Source organism: Colossoma macropomum, unplaced genomic scaffold, assembly GCF_904425465.1.
Source record: "Colossoma macropomum unplaced genomic scaffold, Colossoma_macropomum, whole genome shotgun sequence".
Taxonomy (NCBI): Eukaryota; Metazoa; Chordata; class Actinopteri; order Characiformes; family Serrasalmidae; genus Colossoma; species Colossoma macropomum.
In genome coordinates, this window is record NW_023494810.1 from 3,495,191 (window position 1) to 3,518,036 (window position 22,846).

The following is a 22,846-nucleotide window of genomic DNA, read 5'->3' on the forward strand; positions in this document are numbered from 1 at the left end:
TGGGTGATGTTGGAGCTCAGTCTATAAACATTACTAGTGTATTTGGACACGACTAAAATCTCTAAAAACACTGCTAATAACTACATCACCCCACCTGCCTATAAAACTAATAGTACTTTAAATTGTCAGTAAACCCTGAAAGAGGAACTGAAATAATAAAAATGTTTCCAGCATTTTTAACAGCTTTGTTGGTCTGTAAACTGGCTCTTTTCATCAGTACTCTTACTTTAAGTTTTTCCATGTTATTAAATGTTATATTCATGCTAAGGGTTGGGTTTGAATGCATTTTACATGTTTTGTGTTGTTTACCAGTTCAGGAATTGGTCACTGAGGCTGGCAAAAGAACAGGAAACAATTAAAACTCTCACAGATGGACAATTTTCCCCTCATATTAGTGCTGTGTTTTTCTGCATAGAATGCATCATTCATAAATTTTTTAAATGTTTTATCGCAATATTTTTAGCCAAAACCAAGAAACTCACATCAGCAATTTTATTGACTAAATTGATAAATCGATCAGGCCCTATGCCGTCATATATGCATGTGACCGTAGAAGGGTTTGCAATGAGAAGTGAATTATGCAAAAGTTGTAAGATCTATTTTCAGAAATATTAAACTAGTTAAACCATCCTGCTTTTCACACCTCAAACCATATCGAACTTTCTGTATAATTAAATAGTTTAGACGTAAATAAAGTCATTCAGAGTGGTTTGGTGTGAAATGCTCCATTCTGGAGAGTCAGAATTGTTCACAGTGGTGGTGATAGGAACCAGACGTCCACCTCTAAAAGCTCCCTCACAGAAAGTTACTACATGAAATGGTTATGAATTCACTGCCTGATGTCTGAGACACTGTATTACAATAGTTTTGAGATTTTGCTCCAAAGGAGATACGTTCAGGCCATTAAGTAGACAAGGTAATCCCCAAATAACATGTTTCACCATCATTAACGTTACATATAAATCCCAGAAGACAAATGTAGATCTGCTGGTGGTTTTCAATAGTAAATAAAATGTCTATATTTGTGTTGTAGACATGGTGACCCCTGGTTCCTATCACCACCACTGTAAAGAGTCGGTAAGCTTCTCTAAAATGAAGCATTTTACATCAAACCACTAAGAATGACTGTTTACATCTCCATGACTGAATTTTGCAAAAATTTGGAAAAATCCGTGGAACCACCGGTGATTCCAAAACGCACTTTATCATAATCTTCACTTCATAACTTTCATATTTGTATAAGCTACATTCTAAAGGTGGGGGTCGTATGAGAGCTGTAACTGTCTTCTTTCCAGTCAAATAGATGGGTGATGTAGTTTTAAACCCTTATAATAAAAGAAGCTGAACTCACAATTTTTTTTCTACTGAAAGTCGACCCATTTTTCCACAAATCTGGGCTATAAACTATAAACAGATGGCGTCTCTTCAGTGATCTGCTCTGTAAACATTATTTTTATAAAATAATACAAAGAGCGTCTAAGATTTTTGGCTTTCAGCAGTAAATTGTAAGCATATGGCAATATGTGTGATCATAAAACACGTTTTCTGGTAATTTGAGGGGAGCTTTTACAAAAAAAAAAAACCCAAAACTTTACATTTACTGCTACTGCAGTTACTGAATAATTTGCCTTACGATTTGAGCAAGTAAATTCAGATGGGAAAACCGAAATATACCCACGAGCATAAGAGGTTAAACTCAAAAAAACTGAACCAAGACCAGTGGTTTTTCTTTTTAATTTGTTTTTTCATTACAAAAAAATGTTTGCCGAGTTGAGTTCAGTGTGGTCAGAGCTGTAAAACTGGCAGAGAGAGGGTGATGGGGACAAAATCAACAGTCTATCCTAATTAACACACTGTATTAACCTTCTTTAGGAATGAAGCACGTTGAAGTAGCACAGATCCTCTCTGCCACGGATGAAGAAAAACAACAAACAAACAAAAACCTCTTAATGACAGCCCAAAAATAGTTAGAACCTTTGAAAAATGGTGACAAAATGAGAAGATGAGAGATTTTATGAATTTTTACAGCTTTCTGAAAACACCCGGGAACACACCTGAACAGAGTCAGCAATAACCATGTCAAACCACCCCAATGTATCAATCTTACAGTGCATTCAGTTTTCCATTAAAAGGAAGAATGTAATGAAAATGTCAAACTGCATTCTTGTTTTCAGATTTGGAGGTTTTTTTTTTTGTTCCAGGACAGTCTATTGAAAATGAGCTGTGCTGAGCCGTCACTGCCACACTACTTAGCTTCCATGAACCTTATGCTTCGCTTGCCAGGATTCTTTACTTAAATAAAGACATGAACGAAAATGAAGCGCCGGTCTTCTCACGACTGTTTTCGTAGATCATTTACCTTCATGTCTGAAAGAAAAAGAAGAAAACAATAAAACAGTTAAGACATAAAACAGCCACAAGCTTGGCTAATAGTGATGATGGTTAAAATGAACTGGACAAAAGTGACAATGGCCTGAACTCTGCACTGAAAACAGATTGGGGGAAATCATGCAATTCTTTTGACCAGGCGACAAGGAGGTTTTTCACTTGCAAATCGCAGACATGGAGACAAAAAGCTCCATGTTCACCTCAAAGTAAAACCTCAGTGCCCCAATCAAGGCTTAACAACCTTTCACCACAAATGTGACTCATTAGGAACGAACAGAAAACAACAACAATGGCAAGAACGCAGCACCACCACTGGTTAATGAGGATGAGTTACACACTGAAGCTTATGATGATGAAACGTATTCACGAATGGCCATGAATGACGTCTCGGTACGGCCCACGTGGTGCAAGAAACACTGCCATGCATTTACATAGCGGATGGTGAAACGGGTGCCGCTCTTTTATGGATGCGGAGGTGGCAAAAACAAGTCTTACTTCAGCCTGGAAGACCTGGCTTTGTTACTATCAAAAGGCCTTTTACCGCAGACTCCTATACTTAGCCAACCTACTACTCTGCTCAGCAGCGATCCTAGAAGAGGAGGAGAGAAAGGAGAGAAGCAGCAGAAAAGGAGGTTAAAGCTTTTAAAGGTTTCTTTGAAAAATCTAATTTACACAATGTTTCCCCACAGCTGATCAGCCAAGACGTGTTTGGTGTTTGAAGTTTGCTGCTTTATTTTTGCTCTGGAGCTTTGAGGCTAATATCCAGATGGCAAACTTAAGGGTGGCATTTTATGCAAATGTTGGTGCACAATTTCTATTTACTTGCCGAGTTTCACATATATTTGTTTTATTATTTTGTGACGTTTACATACATCCGTTAATAATCCAACTAACAGCTCAATTGGAATAGAATTTGTCCATGTAAACACCTCGATCAGAATAGTCTAGTCTGATTGAGGCCATTCGGAATACAGTTCCTATCTGACTGAACAAGGTGGGTAATCCTGTAAATAATCCGTTAAATAGAAGAATAATATCCGTGTAAACGCCTGTATCTGATTACATTCCCTATCGGAGAGTTTAAGTCCGTTCTGATCATGTTCGTCACGTCATTGCAAAAGTTTATAATATTCAACATGGCGGAGCAGAAACTGGTCTGCAGAGGAGACGAAGTTTATGCTCTGATCTTTAAAAGACGGCGGTGGGACGGACGTCCAGCTTATGTGTCTCGGAACACAACGTCTTCCTCTCGGCCTTCTTTAATAAGGACATATGAAGGACGTTTTCCTGAGTCTGACATCATTTTAAAGGGATTAAAAACACAAGAGCTGCTCACTGCTGCTCATCTCATTCTGATTGGACTCAAGAGATGCTGGTTGTTATGGTAACATCTACACTAAGTGGTTCTCTACGCATGAGCGTCATTTTGGATCTGATTACTTGTAGTGAGCATGTAAACGAAGATTTTCCATCAGATTGTTGGGTAGAGAATATAAACACCTCAGTCTTGATCTGTAGAATCGAAATGTAATCATGGAACGTATTCCACATTATGTTTTAATTTTTTTCAATATGTTCAGCAAATAAACAGGCTTTGAGCATTAAAACGTGGATGTTTATCCATAACGCAAAACTACTTTTTTGCTAAAACCATTTGCCAATATTACAGCACAGTGATACAATAATTGGGCGTGTTTTGCTCCACATTTTTTCTTTATTTTGCAGAACTGTTCTATATAAAAGTCCTTGTGATGATGGACGTGGTGATGTGATAACACACTCAGTTCAGTGTTGCGATGCTCATGTATGACACTGTTATAAAAATGGACACAGCAAGTTGAATAAAAGCAATAGCAGCAGCCACCTTTAAGTCTTTGTCCATTTATATAAAAAACAGTTTGTCATACAGATAAATATAAACCACATAAACCAGACTATGAGTTTATTTAACAACCTGATGTGGTTTTATGCAAGTGTGCAATGATGTATTCATGCAGGTCAAACGATTCCACTGCTTGTCAGCATCATTTGTCTTGTATCTGAAGTGCAAATACTAAAGAAGCAAATTTTAGACATCAAACATGGCTTGATTGACCGACTGACTACATTTGGGAGGAAAACTGTCTACATTTGATTTTTCACAGAACCATTCCTTTAAGTGAGCAAGAGAGACTCGCTCATGGAAGGAGAGAAGAACAGGGTTAACTAGTGTGAAAGTGTAAAAGAGTGGAGAAAAAGTTGGCACTTTCCATAAAATCATTCAAAATAAAAGAAAAGATAATTAGCAGCAGCAAAGAGGTTTGGAAAGTAGGTTTAATTTAAGCCTTAAAGTACTCAAAGAAGTTTCTAGCTGCATCGATAAAGCCTTTACCTCCCTATGGAGGTTTCTGAGGACACTACACACTAATGGGGTGAAGGTTCGCTATCCATCTGCTCCCTATGGACATGAGGTACAGAGTGCACATGCTACTTTATGAAGCCGGAGCATCATGACCGACACATAGAGCAGGCGGTGAAGTGGCAGAGTAAGTCAGATGGGATTTGTGCTCAATAACCCCCCAATTTACTCAAGCACACTCAAATCGCTCGGTTACACTGATCTCAGATCTGTTCTGCTGATTCTCATGATAATGCTTAAGTTCAGGGAGGGAACAGTGATGCAGTTTGGTTTGGGAGGCCCTTTAAGAGTGCACAGCATGTAGGAGCCAGTCGTTATGAAAATGAAAGTCCCTGAGTGTGTATACATGCACTCAATAATCTGATCATAATCAGACTTCTGCAGTTATCCGATTATTCAAATGGTCATGTAAACACCAAACTCTAATCTAGAAATCCGATTAAGAAATCTGATAAACAGAGCTGGATTTTAGTTCAGTAATCAGATTTCTCAGTGCATGTAAACTCTAACTCTGATTTCCTTCGGATTTGTCAGTCTGCGCATGTGCGAGATCAGACGGTGGATGTCGCGAGACGCAGCAAAACACTTTTGGAGTGGCGCTGAAACCAAACACGGAATAAAGGATTGAAATATTCATCTTCTAGATGATGGATGTTCATATTTCAGGTAAAGCGGTGCGATTAAAAAAGAAAAAAAAAAAAAAGTCTTCTTCTGTGAGTTTATTGGGTGGTTGCAAAGTAAAAATCTGATTGATTACTGTCTGTCTCATGTAGACCCGGAGTTTCTCCATTATCTGATTACTCAAGAGCATGTAAACGTGCTGATCAGATTTCTGACAAAATCAAATTTTCTGCAGTTATCGGATTATTAAGTGCATGTAAACACACTCACTGATACCAATACCAATATTAAAGAGCTAAAAATTCTGCTTAGTGATAATATCAGACAAAATAATTTTATATGGTCAAAAATTAAAAAGACTAGAACAGTTTTAGTTAAGTGGTGCTTTACTGGCTATCAGATCTCCATTATCAAATTTCTGAAGCTCAAATGAATGACAGAAACTTAGTCTTAAATAAGGTAAAAATGAAACAAGGCATTTTGTGAATAACCTTAACTTTAAAATAGGTAAATAACATGAACTCACAATGCTGAACTCAAAATAAGAGAAAGTTTAAAGTTTACTGTCCTACTTAGCATCAGCACACTTAAAAATCTATAAACGTGTCACATGGTTTTGTTGGCCAAACAGTGCATCAGTGAGGCCCGAGATAAAGTGAAAAATAAAAAAAAAAAACAAATGTCTGCAAACTTAATATCAAAGCTCCCTTATTTATTCCCGAATTATTGCAACATTTCAAGCTCTACAGTCTTTAACAGGCAAAATAAATAAAGTCTTGGGTTCACTACAAGTCTGAATAGACTGGGAATCTGAAAAGACTGGGCGTCTCACACTATCTGACTGTTTTTTGCTGATTTTTCTTGGGCGACTGAAATATTGGGGATCCACACTAAACGATTAGGAATCACACACTACTCAACTTTTCAGCTGCTGCTGAACTAAACAAGCATGGAGCTGCTGCTGCTGTTTTCTTTGCCGTTTGCGCTGAAACAGTAAAGAAGCAGCAGATAAACATGTTTAAGTCAGAATCATGGATTTAAAATTTGGTATTCTGAGAGTTTTAAATGTACATAAACTCGATTGTGCTTTAAACTCAACTCGTTAAAAAGCTTTGCTCCACACTCGAGAGACTTTTTGCCATTTTTCTTTGTTTACTTGCTGTATTTTCTTCTTTCGCTCTCTCTGTTTTCACTGGCTGTTGGAGGAAAAATCAAACATGTTTGATAAACTCTGACTGGTCTGAAACACGATCGGGAGGCCAAAACTCTAAGTCTGCGCCCCTCAAACATGACTCGACTCTCTCTCCAACTGTTGACTCCGACTGACTCAAAAATCTGCAGACTAGAGCCGACCAGCTCAGACTCAGCCAGACTGAGAATAGTGGCTAAAAACAGGGTAAAAGCCGTGTAATGTAACCCCAGCTTAAGTAAATGAATCAGCAGAGGTCAAAACACTGCATCAATGCAACAGTGCACAAGGTAGCTTTGATATTAATAGGGTGCGGTCATTTCTTTTTACTTTTCAGTGCTCTTTTGTGTCCGGCACTGTGTCCGTGGGATGCCCACACACTTATGAATGCTGTACCCTAAGATCAGGTTCCATTAATCTCACTGTGAAGGTGAGTTAGATGTAAAATAATGCAGGATGTACCTTTTAACTGCTTTCTGGGCCAGCATTCGGTTCCCGGCCAGGAACGTGAGACTGCCGACAATGGCCAGATACTTAAGGGTCTGGAACATGTTGAGGTGAGTCCAGTACACATACATCAGGCCCAGCATGGCTACAAAAGAGAGAACAGGGAAACAGTGCAAAAGAACATCAAGATCCATTAGGTACCAAGATTACATCTCCAAAATTAAAAAATACAGGGGCAAGGAGGGATGACCTCAAGTGGGGTCATGATACACTACAGAACAGACTTGTCCATTTAGTGGAACTGAATTTGCCTTATTCCTATAATAATTTTATAAGGTTTCTTTATTGTACATACTATAATATTCTTACAGAACAAGCAGGGAGAGGCAACAAATCTTTGGTCTACCAATAGATCTGTAATTAAAACAATATAAAACAACGCTAAAATAAAAAATTGTTGCACATGTTGCAATATTAAGGCTTTTGCATAATGCATATGCAATTTTAATACCAAAATCAAAGACATTTGGCTTGCCTAGTCCCTTTTTTTAGGAGGTACCACGATTTAACGCATTACACAGATTCGATTGATGATAGTTGGAGGGTAAATGTGTTTGTGTGCGCTCACCTGCATGCCCGACGTGGAAGAGCACCGAACTGGGGGAAAAACTGAAGTTCGAAATGTTGGCACCCAGCTTAAACCACTGCACAGAAAAAAGAAGCCCGATTAAAAACTAAAACATTCTTTAGAGAGACCTTAATACAGTCAAAACGCTAAGCACTTCTTTCTTTCTATGTAAACAACTGTATGTCCAATGTATTATAAAGTATTACAGCATTTCGTTCTCAGCATCTGACAGTACAGCACACTGTATCAGCCTCAGTACAAGCCAACGTCAAATCACACAACACTTCCATGCCGTGTGAAGCTCTTACCAGAATGAGCAGCAGCAGGAAAGGAGAGAGAACGAGGGCAGTGAAGGTGTTGGACAGCACAGTGGGCGGCCTCTTCTCCGGCTCACGGAACAGATGCTAGAAGCACAGAACAACAGCTTTATAAATACTGTGATGAGAGTAATGATTCATGCTCAGTGTATGATTTTATGCCACACCACCAAAAAGCTACAGACACTGCACCATTCTTTTGTATGGCTATATTAGCCTCATCTTGAGCTTGTCAAATCGGCAGCCTGAGCAAACAGTATAAAAATACCTTGTAATATTTATTAGTTTAGATAGTAATAACATTTTGCTCATGATATGTACATTAGAACCCAAATGATCAGCCATAAGGCTGTGCCAGTAAAACAACGCTCTTTTTCAGGGAACTGTGTGGAAAATAACCACAGCAAACAGCTAAACTGGAACTTATATCCTTTTTTTTTCATGTAACGTTTATACACTTTTCCTAACATTGAAACAGACCCAGGAGTAAACACACACACAGTTTGTGGGCTGAAGCTTAATTTTACACAAATAAAATATATTTAAATGAAGTAACATAGTGAAGTTCAGTAAAGCTGCATGTGTATTATTTTGTAATTTTTAATATGGTCACAAAACTGCAAATAATCTAGTAAGTAAAACCAGAACCATGTCCAAGTATAAACGTTCAGTTATGTTCACGTGGGGAAATAATACTATTTTGCTATGATTTTCATAAAATAAATCAATACATTAATATTTTCTAAACCAGTGGCAAACGAGTTGTCGCCATCACTGGGGGCAGTTACTACGGAATCACAGTTACCTGTCACCAGCCAAAGGCCTTGTTGGTGCACAATGTTGGCTAATATTGATGGCCGGTTTTATCTGTATCAGCAAAAATGCCCCAATAGTTAATGACTTTTTTTGGTTGCAGCATCGCTGGGATTCAGGCTTGATATTTCATGTCGCTTAGACTGAGAGACAAGCTTATGTCGCTTGTCTCTCAGTCTAAGTCGCACCCAAAACCACACACAGTCACAACCACCGCTCTGACACGGAGACAAAGAAGTCCACATATGTGGCGACTTTGCTCCGTTTGACTGAGTTGAATTGCAAGGTATAAATAGTGTTTGTAGACCTGTCTGTACACCACCTGTTATTCAGCTTCAGTGCACAGTGTGGCTCAAGTTAGCAAAGCTGTTTTATGCCTGTCTTAAGAGTTGAAATACAAAAATCTAATTGAAATTAGAAAAAATTAACAGAAAGCAAAAACCTCCCTCAGTGCTACAATATTTATATTACTTATACTGAGTTTCTGCTGTTTTGAGTTTGATAAACATGATTATTGAGAACTGCTGATTATATCAGTGATTAAAGTCATTAAAGCACTGTTTAACTACTGGGGAATAAATTTAAATTTACAATCTAAAATCATATTAGCCATTATTATGGAAATTTTTAGTCCCTGAAATCGGTATCAGCCACAAAATTTTCATATTTGTCCCTGGTCTACATATTCACTCAAAACGTGCTGAAAACACTTACAGTATTTAAACACATTGTGCGTCCAGTTAAAGTGGAATTCCACTGACTGTAAACAAAGTCAGCAAATGTAAACAAAACCAAATGGTTTGAAGTGAAATACTCCGTTCTACTGAAACCTACAGAGCTAGAATTCTTCTCAGTGGTGGTGATAGGAACCAGACATCTGAAGTTTAACGCCTCTAAAAGCTCCGTCCCAAAAAGTTGATGAAATTTTTTTCTTGTATTTTTTTGAAGCCGTTCATGACGGACAGATACACGCAGTGTTGTATGGTAAAGCAGTCCCTAAAGAAAACTTTTTTTTTTTCAGGTTTATCACTCTTTTACCATCAACATTTCAAACCTCAGAAGACGTATAGGTTCACTAATGGCTTTGTACAGGGAGATTCACTCGAAAGAGGCCCTGAATATTCTGTAATAACTCTCAAATTGTAAGCTGCTCTGGATCTGGAGCGTCTGCCAAACGCCATAAATGTAAATGTACAATAAATAAAATGGCTATATTTATTTAATAAACTGAAGACCCCTGGTTCCCATCACCAAGACTGTAAAGAGGTTACGAGTCGGGATGTTTCTGTACAATGCACCATTTCACATGAAACCACTATGAAAGACTTTATTTACATCTCTATTGCTGAAATATGTAGAAATAAAAAAATATATAAAATCAATAGAATCAGCAGCAGGACAACATACTTTGTGTTACTTTTTATACAGGGGTCCCAAACATTTTGTCTTAGAGGGTATATTTCTAGTGGGCCATGATCCAAAAAAACTGGCTGCATTTCTTTGAAATTTCTAACGGTTTTCTCACATACGAGGCACACTGCCTTGCCTTTAAATTCAGTGGAAAGAAATTCTTTACACCAGTGGTCTACGAATCTATGAATTAGGCAACGTTCTGGTGGGCCAAATCAAATAGCCTTATAGGCCAACTTTGACCCTTGGGCCTGATTTCAGACAGCCCTGCTTTAACACAACCAGTCTATGTTCTTATAAGTAACATCACTACATATAATATGATGGTCAAACTTTAATATTTATTTAGTGTTAAAACAGCACAGCCTACAGTATGAGAAGGCTGCCTACCTGTATCTCTGGTTTGGGAACATACAGATTCTTAGACTGAACGGTTGATGGAGCCTCTTCATCAGGGAATTTGAGGACGACGTCCGCCTTTAAGGAGAGTCACATTTGAACAATTAAACATAATAATGACGTCAAACCTTGTGCAATATGTTTCAGCATGCTGGTCCAGAGACATGAAATTAACCATTAAACCTCTCGCCAAGTTTACAACGGTTCCATACCACGTTCCATAGGACTGGGTTCTCCAGTGTAGCATCTCCCACCATCAGATAGAGAGCGTAGGTGCCAGAGATGGAGTCAAACTCTGTCTTCCTCTCTGCCGTGTCCAGCTCAAACTTGTACAGGTTCTTGCTGTCCGGCTCGGCCACAAACACCACCTCCTGGCCTGTTTTCTGATTATGCAGCCTCACAAAGGTCTGAGAAGGGCAAAGAGGGATTAGTTCACTCAAGAACTGAAGTGGTATAAGGGATGAGTTGATGCCAAAACAGACATCTTTCCATAGTAAAGAGCAAAACAAAAATGCCCTATAAAAATGTTTGACTTTGGGTTTAATTAAATGCTTTTTTTGGTGACACAGCCTTTCACTATAGCTTAACATTGAGGATGGAAAATTGGGGTAAGTTTACTTAATTACTTACATACAAGTTCAAAAGACCTACATTAGCTACTCATTAGGGGTATTAATCTCAGACCTTATGCTAATTTGACTTGACGATTCTTTAGCAAATGAGTAAATGACTCTTATTCACAATTACAACATTATTAAAGTTCTTTTTAAACCGGACCAATACACAAACCTGACTGGAGGAACTACACTGACCGGCCACCGATTTATTTTTTTAATTATTTATTTACGGCCAAAAACTTGGAAAATATTTCATATAAAATATGCTATGGGGGAAAAATGCACAGAAATGCGCGTCTTTCTTACTGTAGTAGACACCAGCAGTATCAGGGTATTAGTAAATTCAATTTATTCCTTTTTTAACTGTTTAATGTTGCTTTAAGCTGGTCATTTCATGAACTTGTCACAGATGCAAATATCACTGTTTACTGCAAAAATCTTCATGAGTCTGAGTTCTAACCCTATGATAATGCTAATTTCTGCTAGTGATTCTATGGTAATTGGTAATTTTCCATTTTTATTCTAATTTCTGCCAGGCTAACAGTGGTGTGTGCTACTTCCCTCATTGGGTATAACACTATGTAAGCCAGCTCTACTTAAACACAGTGATCTGAAGTTTGTAACAAACATTGACGTAGCATATTCTTTATTTTGTATTGTAGTTTTACAGTACAATCCTTCAGTAAAGCCTCATATGAACTGAATATTATTGGAGTAGCCTGTAAGCTGCTCAGCCCAGACTTTATTAAACACAACCCTAAATAAAAGTTCACATACAATTATTTTATATATGCAATCAGTCACAGCAAAAATTACATTTTACTTAATCTATATGCAATTTGTAAACACAAACATGCATGCACTTGTGAGCTCCTGCTGGTGTGGGTTTCCTCTCTTTCAAAGACACACACAAAAGGGCCATTCTACAGAAACGTCCATTTTTGTGTCCCTAGTGTTTACAGATATATTACACTTAAAAAACATGTTAGGATTTACAATCTACAATAAGTTAGTTTAACAATAACACCTTCTTGAGCCTCAATTTAGCAATATCTAGAATTCCAAGCACCACAGAAGTGCTTGTCCCCACAGTCATGATATTTCATATTTTGGGGAAAAAAAAAAAATTCACACTGATGACATCACTTGACCTCCTTTTACCTGTTTTCTGAGGATCTATGAAGAAAACCACATGGTGAGTCCACTGTGTCTTTCAGTTATCAGAGATTTTCTCATTTAGCTCATGATTTCATATGAAGCTTTTAGCTGAAGTCACTGGTGTGACCGACTTTATTCTGAGGTAATTGTGAAAAATAGAATAAAAAATGGATTAAATTACATATTTTAGTGGATATTCCATGATTGACAACATGTGGTTTGAGGCTCTGTAGCAGCCGTTTTTAATATGCATTTTTCATTTAAAATGTCTGGTGTTGCCTTTCTTACGTGTGACACCAATGAGGATCAGTAACACCAGTGACACCTATGGATAGATAGAAAAGTGGACGTTTCTGTAGAATGACCCAAAAGCAACTTAAATGCTAACATCTCCCCCTTGTGGAGAACGGTCAAACTATTAAATAGGCTTCACAAAGACCTGTGAATACCCTGTAAATTGTGAACTCACCACTAAACCGATTAAGTTAAAAGATTACTCTATAAAAAAAATCAAAGTAATCACTTAATTGAGTAACTGTGATAGCCCTAATATTCACATTACTTCTGAGATGTATGCTACGTGCTTTTATTCATGACATTAAACGCTGTAAAGATGCAGGACCTGGACTTTCACTTCCTTTTTGTTAATACAGTATTGAATATAATAGTGAATTCTGAGTCAGCTAAAAGAAATGATGGCCAATTTGTGTCAATCTTGCATCCTGACACTTCACACACAGAAATCTTACAGTTCTTTTAATACGCTATATGTGGTTGCGGTACATACCTGGTGAGGAGTGAGCTCTACTCCAGTAGTATCATCTACCAGCTGGAAGGTCATAGCAAAATTCTGGTGACTGTCTGCTATGAAGGAGGCCTTGGCCTTGTTGGGATATTCAACCCTAAGAACAAAAATCAATTTAAATATAAATAAATTCTACCATAAATGGATTCAGGTTAGATTTATCCAAGGGCTTATTCTCACCTTGTGGTCTTGGTGCCGATGCTTTGGTCCTTGTCCACCACAGACAGGTCCATGTTGTTGATGGCCACCTTGGTGGACACCTTCACCTTGAGCTAAGGATATGGAAAGGGAAAGATCTGAAATATTAGAATAACTGAACACTTCAAACCAGGTAAAAGCAACGTGCAAAACAGCATATACTTAAATGGTTAAAGAAAGAGGGCTTTGTGTGGTGTACTGAAAAACATGTGGGCCTTTTGTTCAGGGACAGAGTCCTACAAAGGATTAGAGGCTGACCTCAGACGAAGTCTTTTTGGAGACAAGTGACCTCCACTTGACCTCACTATTGGATAGTACATCTACTAAATAATTGCTCTTTCAAAGCCGCACTAATTTGACTAAATTGGAGAATGAATCACCAGCTGCTCCAACAAATAACAGGAGAACTGGGGGCAACTTTTTGACCTTTCATAAAACAAGAGTTTGAAGCAGATTGTGCAATTATTCAGATCAACATAGTCACGTCAAAATTTCCAACACAGAAAACAGGAATGCACAGGTAGTTTATTGCCATATCAAAAAGACAACTCACCTCAACATGGTTGGCGACCAATCGGGTGTCCCCGGTTACAGCTACAGAGAACTGATAGTAACCACTGGCAGGCTTGCTGGCCATGAAGTTCAGCTCAAAAATCCCACTGAATGTGAAGAAAATATTTCAGCACATGGCTATTTTTCAATATTCGCCACCAATTATGTCAGACAAAGCAAACCTGCACTCAACTCACGTCATTCCACTAATATGCACCAATCAGGCATAACATTATGACCACCTCCTTGTTTCTATGCTCATTGTCCATTTTATCAGCTCCACTTAGTATATAGGTGCACTTTGTAGTTCTACAGTTACAGACTGTAGTCCATCTGTTTCTCTGCATACTTTGTTAGCCCCCTTTTACCCTGTTCTTCAGTGGTCAGGACCCCCATGGACCCTCACAGAGCACAATGGTACAATTTTGCTACAAACAAAGTATGCAGAGAAACAGATGGACTACAGTCTGTAACTGTAGAACTACAAAGTATAAAAAAAACCTATATAGTAAGTGGAGCTGATAAAATGGACAATGAGCGTAGAAACAAGGAGGTGGTCATAACGTTATGCCTGATCGGTGTAATGTATTTTTATCTTATGTCGCAATTATGTCGCTTATGTACATACTCTCTCAGGGTGAATGGAGTCTGGCTGAGGATGGCGGCCTTGGAGGTGACAGAGGTAGCCGATTCTACCAGAACATCAGCTGAACTTAGAGGCTGGCAGAGAACATCAGTCACCTGGAGCTGTGGTGCAAACACACACAAGCATAAGATTACTACAGTACCCTTCAAATGAATCGCTGTAAACATACAAAATTTCTTCAGATAAACGACGTAACGAAGACTTGCACACTAGCTGTATATAATTGTATTGTTTAATTTACTTCTAGACATTTTCACTTGTTTTAAGAAATTTTATCTGCTGAAATGTAGTCATAATTGTGTTAAAACATCTAGTTAATAAAAAGACATCTACAAATAAGTTGAATAATCTTATATTCTTACATCAGTTTCATTATTAGAAGTATCAGATCTACTGACTAGATTTAAAGCTGCTCTATATTAGTCTCTAGGATTTAGAGACCTCTCGTGGAAATGTGTAATTACAAGCAACATCTGGAAAATATTTTATAATGTCGGTTGTGCAAAAGAATCTGATCACTGCGAACGTGTTAACCCTTGTGTGGTGTTCAGGTCTGTGGGACCCATTTTCAATGTTTACCAAAAGAAAAAATGATGTGATTTATTATTATTTCAGCCTCAGATTCTTGGTCTTTGCTCATTTTCTGTGAAGAACATATAAAATAACCCATTTTCAGTGGCTTCACTCTGTTCACCCCCCACACATTTATATTACACATGTGGTGTTGGGTGAACCTGCGGGGAGTAAAAGTGTGGAGGTGCTGTGTCCTCACAGCATGGACAGACTGCTGACTGGCTACAGCTGCTAAAGGAGAACCCTACACTGGACACTTGTGATATTTTAAACATCTGGTATTTTTACATAAATTGTTATGGCTGTATTAATTAAAAAAAAACAATGTGGTGGGTCCAGCAGACCACTGAGTAACATCAACATCACACACAGGTTAAAGAAGAATTCAAAGAGAACTCCTTTTTGAGCGTGTGACGTTGAAGGTGTAAGCACAAAAACAGTTGAACTACTTTAATATGTGCTCATAGATCCAATATCTGAGTGAAATAATCTCAAATTGAGACCGTAAAAGATCAACAAGATTAGATTTTTTTAGATCATTTTTTTCACACTGATAATAGATACAGATCACTTACAAACATGAATGTGAACCAATAAGGCAAAAATATCAGACCTGAACAAAATATCAGATTTGAACAACAAGCCTCAAGTTCAGCAAGTAATGACAACACTAGCATCACTATCCTCTGCAGAAAAGTTCAGTGTGTACCTGCAAGAGAGGCTGACTGTGAGATACAGTTGCAGGGCCCACAGCGCTAACGACGACCGGCTTGTGGAAGCGGTTGTTGGAGAGGGCGGCAGCAGCACTGGCCACACTAAAGGCTTCAGAAAGGGAGTCCCACGACTTCTTACTGAAGACAGAGTTCACTAGCTGGATCACCTGATCCTGTAAAGGCAGTACAAGACACTGTTTATCTCCAGAGTACACAGTTCAAGTGGTTATGGAAGTCAACTATGGTGTAAAAATGAATTAGCATGCGCTGAATCGACATAGATCTTTTTTTTCCTAAAAACTAATTTTATTATATTAAATGAATATGTATTGTTAATGTAGAAACAAATATTTACAGGCATGGCAAAGGATTGATGTTTTATTTGGCGATATTTTAGATGTAATTTCAATAACAGTCTACATGTATATGTAAAAAATTACATTTTTTAAAAAGGTTAATTATGAGCTTTAAATGAATATAAATTTAAATGAATTTAAGCTTAAAAGCAAAATTTTTGGCTCTTATACATGGTATCAAATGTTGTGGACTCAAATGAAATGATTCCAAAATAATCTAATAAAAATGTGGGGAAATTTGGGATTTTATGATTTCGCGAGGTCAGAAACTCACACCCTTAAACAAAACTACATCCCCTTCTGATTCAGAAAATTTATGATTGTTATATTAAAAATACTGAATACACAAACAATAATGCAGTGTCCAGCCTTACTTCCTTCAGTGGAGGCTCCACGTCCACGTGGTCAGAAAGAGCATAAGCTGCAGACACAAAGAGCGCTGTGGCCTCCAGACCTTCCTCAAACTGCAGGTACACGCCACCCAGATCGTCCAGACGAGCGGCCAGATCCTGATCCAAAAATATTAAACAGAGCTCCACTATTTAACATTAACTTCATGTTGAGCTCCTCAGGTATTCTGTAAATACCTTGAGAGCTCACTGGAATAAATGGGTTTGGAGTTAAATGCTAAGACGCAGCTCCACCTACAGGCTGATTAAATTCTCTCACCTCAATTTCCTCCAGGATCTCTCCCAGTTCAGCCTGCTGAGAGAGGCGGGAGGCAGTCTGCAAAGCCAGCGTAATTCTGTACACACAGACACAGACAGAGGGTAGAATGTAAAATACATATCAAAGGAGTAGTACAGCTTATTTTAAACCTAATCTCCAACACGTTTCCCTGTACTAACACCAGAAAACTTGTTGACTTGAAACATGCTTGTAACAGAAGTCAACAGGCAATAGGAATTCCAATAAATTGTTCAATAAAAAAATTAAACGTACATAATTGTTCACTTACCTCAGAGGTAACCGTCAGCCACGACTTGCATGTGTAGTGCTGGAGCAACAAGGCTAACACTGCTAACAAATACTGGAAGTCATTAGTCACCCAAATCTTTTCTGGAAATACATTCCCAAAACTTGCAACCTGTTTAAAGTGCATCCAGGTCTTCATTAAGTTGATCCAGATTTGTTGACATAATTTAGAGAACAGTCTGAGTTACTGTGAACTATAAAAATTAAAACGATTTGGGTGACTATTGACTTCCAGTGTTTGTGAACAAAGTGAGCCTCAAAGTTCCAGAATCAATCAAATCAAATCAAATAAAATAAATAAATATTAAAAAAGTAAATCTGACATCAAACATGACTTGGCTGATCGACTCTCTCTAGGGTAAGTGGGAAATTTGAAACTGGATTTTGCTGGAACAAAAAAGTTATACTTTCTAAAAAAATAAATAAATAAAAAGCAGGACAGAAATGCACAAAGAGTCCCTGAATGGCAGACGATTATTATAATTTTTTTTATTAAATTGCTATATGTATTTTTACAGTAGAATCGTGTATACATTTGGCCATCCCAAAGGATTGATCTTAAAACCTACACTATGTTAACGGTACTGAATTAGTGATGGGCCAATCCACATTTTTTCAGTTCTGATCTGATTCCGATATACAACTGCCGATAATGATACAGATTCTGATACAAGAGCTCTTTTAACTTTAATTTTATCATTATTATTGTTGGTATTGTGTTTAATCTTCCAATCACTAAGCATGTCTGTAATGGAGGCTGCAGCTGAACTGCTCGTGTGTGACCCCCTGCACTTCTTTACCTGACGCTCTGCACTCTGTGGCGTATATGTTTCTGAGATCACCCAGTGTGCAGTGAGACTTAGAGACACTGGACTCACATCTGAGGTCCAAATATCAGTCTTGAATCTCATGGCTTTAACATAACTGCGCCGCTAATGGTGATGACACTCGGTTGTACAGTTCGTGTATAGCAGTCTCTGAAATGTATTTAATAATGTGATTAAGTACAGCAACTTCTCTCTGATCCCTTTAGCCTTTGGGTCGTCTGTTCGAAGTTTATTGTGTTTCTGGAAAGCATCAGTGAGAGTCGCTGCCTGGTACTGTCTTCCTGTCTATTAGCTGGCATGAACTCCTGGTACTCTTTCACATCAAACCTCTGCAGGTGATTAAACTGGTTGTACTGTATGACGCAGCTGTACTCGCTCCCCTCGGCACGCTGGCTTTACACATTTTACTAGTAGCGGTTTTGCTTTTCGGAGGTTTCCAGACTAAAATATCTTGAAACAAATGACATTTTAGTCAAACCAACAGCTGATATTATTTGCTCACTCAGTTACAGACTAAAGTTGCCGTGGGTTCATGGTAAAATGTGGAATGGAATCTGGATCGGTGACATTTCACGTTATGTTATGTTATGTTACGGCAGGTTCATGGTCCAGCGCAAGCTGCGGACTGGAATCTGGATCGGTCAGTGGATCGGCCCTGTCCGTCCGATATCCGATGAGAGAATTACGTCAATATTGGTCCCGATACCGATATAGGATTGGATCAGTCCCATCTCTATATTAAATGTCATGGACTGAAATAGCAAGCTTTTCACGGAACGACTTCCCTGAATGGCAGGCGAAGGTACAAGCAATGCTAAGGTAAGCCCTTAAGGCTGATGCTCCCAGTAAAGTGAGGTTTACTCACGCCACGACATTGTCCTCTTTGGAGATCCGTGCTTTCAGGGCACTGACCACCTCCTGGGAGGCCAGAGGGAGTCCGAGAGAGCTGAGCGCACTCACGGCCTGATGGATCTGCGAAACCGTGGAGTCCTCACTTACAGCAGCGTGGAGTAAATCCCGCGTCTCGTTAGAAACATGGATCTGAGGAGTTAATGGATCAATTATAAATTTGAGGAATAACTTTTTTTGCATACATTAATGCGGTCAAGAAATACACACTAAACAACCTAAAGCGGTTTGCATTTATACCTCACAAGAAGGGAGCGCTTGGCTGGCCTCTGCAGCGTAAAAGAGAGCTTCAATACTGGAGGAGTCCAGGTTTGCCTTAATGAAACTGCATGCGTCCTTAAGAAGGAAGAAGCAAAACGCATTAAACTCATAGCAGAAATACAGTATAAAACATGAACACAAGCCAAAGGGGTTCAAATGACTTCTTAATACTCTAAAATGCGTTTATCCTTACATTTGAGTCCGCAACAGACACTCCCAACTTGCTCAGGCCAACAATGGAGAAATATGCAGATTTTAAGTCTGTGAACGGCTGGCTTAAAACAGCCTGAAGTCTGTCTACGTCAGAGGCCGCCAGGTAATGAGATGGGGTCAGCGCTTGGGCTCCAAGAGCCAGCACGAAGACCAGCAAGCTGACCGAACCTGCAAACACACATAAACAAAAGATACAAAGAATGTTATTATTAAAGTAAATAACCTTTTTTATGCTCCACATCCTAAACACTGAGGATGTGCTTTCCTCATTTAGAAAAGAACAGCCCAGCAATTTTCCTGACAATTTCTAGTTTTGAGAGTTTATTTATTGTTATTTTGTGAGAATTGAGGGCCTCTAAATTAAGATAGCATGCTAAAGTTAATCTAAACTACCACTGTCTTCCATGGGTCACAGACACAGACAGCAAAGAAGCCTTCTGAGACTCTAAAACTGCTAATACAATTACATAATATTCTAGTAGCTATTATTTTGATTATTATTAAGGGGACTGGTTTAAAACTTTGAAACTCAAACTGGTCCTACTCATTCAGTCCATAATTTCTTATGGTTGTCTCCAGATGTTCTCCTTACAAGCTCACATCTGGCCCCACAAGATTACCCCTGCTGAGACACTTATAAATCCAACATGAATGGGAGTGACTAAACTTCAGCAGACTGAACAGGCAGATATATGTAAATGTACTGGTTTTTGACATCACAAAAACAATTCACTAAAAACCTGAAATTCTGGCAGCACGGTTTTCGTCTATGGACAGGGGTGTGAACGGTATGCTCTGAAACTTCAGCAATGTTTATGTACTATATCGAAGTTCCTGCTAGAAATGGCCAATAGGTTGCAACTCCTTCATAATTCAGACAAACCAAAGGAGGTGATGTTGAACTGAACGCCTGCAGCACCATGCTGAGCCCAAACCCGGATGCATGTCCCATGGAAGCCTATAGGAAGTCGTTTTGGGGGCAGATTTTACTTCAGAAGCACACAAAAATCACAAAAACTTACTCCAAAACCGTCTGAAACACTGAAAAATGCAAATAAAACGAAAACTTGGTGAGGAAAACCGCTGGGACGTTTCTTTTAAGGGCCCTTTCCCGTTGCTGAGCTGCCGAATCTGATTTAACGTTAAGCTTCTTGCTCAAATATTCCCGTTCCACCTTAAATGGTGCAGCAGTTACGTTCTGGCGAACATAGCTGCTGCACCATTTAAGGTGGAACGGGAAAATTCGACCAACAGGCTGGTGAATAGGAAGCCAACTTCAGCCCTGACCTGCGCTGCCAAATGAATGACAGCAGACCAGCCGCAGCTCCAGGCAACAGCTAAGTGACTCTCCACCGACTTTTAGACTTCAGATGATAAAATATGATCTTGAATTAAACATAAATGCCCTGAAAATAAGAAAATATTTTGTGTTTGTGAATTTTGAACCAAAGCTCTCACGCACGCGCGTTAACGTTACTGCAGTTAGCCGCTTAGCACCGCGCTAAAGCAACGGATAGCTCCGATTTCAGTAGAGATACGCGATCAGCTGGAACACCTCATTCAAAACCATCATATAAACTCTCATCTCAGACACAATTATGGACAAAAAACACAGAAAAACGAGTCAAAATCTCAGACAGATGACTTACGGAGCAGCGCCATGTCGCCGAGTGCAGCGTCACCAAAAGGGAAAAGGGGTGAAACCGTTTGGGCTCGCTAGGGGGAGAGCATTAAATCCGGAGATTCAGCCGAAATAAATTTAACATCCAAACCGCAATCACAACCAAATCAGATTAAAGAATATGTCTAAATATATATTCAATAAGTATCACCACAATGTAAAAAAACATCTACCAGCCTTCTTTTTAATAACAGTAAAACCGGCACCCCCTACACCGAGAATGGTATGGACCAAATGCTGCTTTGCAATGAAATAGAAGAAAATTGAATATATCGACAACGAGTGGAAATTAGAAACAGATGCTGGGAATTCAAGGTAGTTTTTTTAAATATTATTTTTAATGGTAAATAAATTGTGGTTTGTGAACAGATCTCGTATTCTTTTATTGAAAGAGCGGGAGGCGTTTTTGGGCATTGTGTCTATTTCTCATTGGTTGTTCTCCTCCCATTCTGTCCAATCAGAGCGATGAGAAGGAGGGAGACGTTTCCAGTTCACCTGCAAGGTGAGCCTGAGTGTCACTGCAGAATGAGTGATTATTTACTGTATCCTCCTGAGACCCAGAAAAAATAAAGTGAGAATTTCAGTCATTTTAGAATAAAATTATTGGCTGATTTTTTTTTTCAAAAACTTTTTATTTATTTATTTATTTTTTGGTAATGTCCTTTATAGTGGACATTCCTATACTAAATAAGATCAAAGCCCTGCTGCAACAACAGCAACAATTTAAAAAACCTTATCAACAGTCTTCAAAGTCCTGGTCATCAATGTTCTGCTCAAAGTGAGTCCAGGCCACCCAGTCAGTACTTTGGGTGGGTCATTTAGCAGCAAACTGTTCCATGGTAGGGATGAACCTTAGGTATAAACAGAGAGGGATGAGAATTAGTTTATTTTGAATGTTTTTATTTTAAAATGTACGATTATGTAAAATGAGATTTTCTAATAAATTAGGAAATTAAATAAGCTCAGATCCTGAGCTTAAATGGCTGCATACACTTAGTCCAGTTGTCCATTTAGCAGTAAGAGTAATACTTAAAATATTGGCGGTACAAAAAAATGAGGACAAAAAAGAAAAAAATAGATACAGTAACATCACAGTAATGTATTTAACTGCTCAGTTTACATGTTGTTGCTTCTAACCCTAAGAGGGGTGAGATCATCCTTTAATTCTCTCTGCCTCAGTCAATTTCCCATCACCTGTGATATGAATTTCATGTAAAAACAGAAAAAGTTAGTTCCAGTGTCCATCAGAAAGGACATCAAAAAAAAGTCTACTGTTAGGTCGTTAAACATATCATATCAATCATGCATATCAATAAAGAACTGCTATGAAAATTAGCTAAAACGTTTTTCTACCTAAAACAGATCAACTATAGGCTTTAGAAACAGAAATCTTTAATGCACATTTTTCAACTAATAGCTTCTCTTGCTCCCGTAGAATGTGGTTGCTGAGGTGGCAGAACTCCTGTTGTGAATGACACACCCAACAAATGATAAATCACCCCTTTTACCCTGTTCTTCAGTGCTCAGAACCCCCATGGACCCTCACAGAGCAGGTACTATTTGGGTGGTGGATCATTCTCAGCACTGCAGTAACACCGACGTGGTGGTGGTGTGTTAGTGTGTGTTGTGCTGGTCTGAGTGGATCAGACACAGCAGTGCTGCTGCTTTTGGACACAGCAGTGGTCCAAAAGCTGCTAGGGATAATCTGCCTACGTTTACTCTTAATCTCGATAGTTTCTCAGTTGCACCAGG

The 22,846-nt window shown here is 38.6% G+C and overlaps 1 protein-coding gene across 3 annotated transcripts; it reads right to left on the reverse strand.

Moving 5' to 3' along the window:
• Nucleotides 1–1,906: 1,906 nt before the first annotated feature.
• rpn2 (ribophorin II) lies at nucleotides 1,907–21,126 on the reverse strand. 3 transcript variants are annotated; one of them, XM_036559750.1, is made up of 18 exons: nucleotides 21,063–21,126; nucleotides 19,394–19,581; nucleotides 19,180–19,275; nucleotides 18,896–19,071; nucleotides 16,898–16,973; nucleotides 16,603–16,737; nucleotides 15,869–16,045; nucleotides 14,569–14,687; nucleotides 13,942–14,047; nucleotides 13,371–13,462; nucleotides 13,173–13,287; nucleotides 10,823–11,017; nucleotides 10,602–10,688; nucleotides 7,980–8,075; nucleotides 7,672–7,747; nucleotides 7,059–7,188; nucleotides 2,884–2,977; nucleotides 1,907–2,367 (listed from the first exon to the last, which is right to left on the reverse strand). In XM_036559750.1, the coding sequence occupies exons 1-17, from the start codon at nucleotides 21,073–21,075 to the stop codon at nucleotides 2,926–2,928; spliced, it is 1,929 nt and encodes a 642-aa protein (XP_036415643.1). In that variant the 5' UTR covers nucleotides 21,076–21,126; the 3' UTR covers nucleotides 1,907–2,367; nucleotides 2,884–2,925. The 3 variants fall into 3 exon arrangements, with proteins under 3 accessions (XP_036415643.1, XP_036415645.1, XP_036415644.1); XM_036559752.1 differs by lacking the exon at nucleotides 2,884–2,977 and having other exon boundaries at nucleotides 2,165–2,271; nucleotides 2,325–2,367; XM_036559751.1 differs by lacking the exon at nucleotides 2,884–2,977 and having other exon boundaries at nucleotides 2,165–2,367.
• Nucleotides 21,127–22,846: the final 1,720 nt, after the last annotated feature.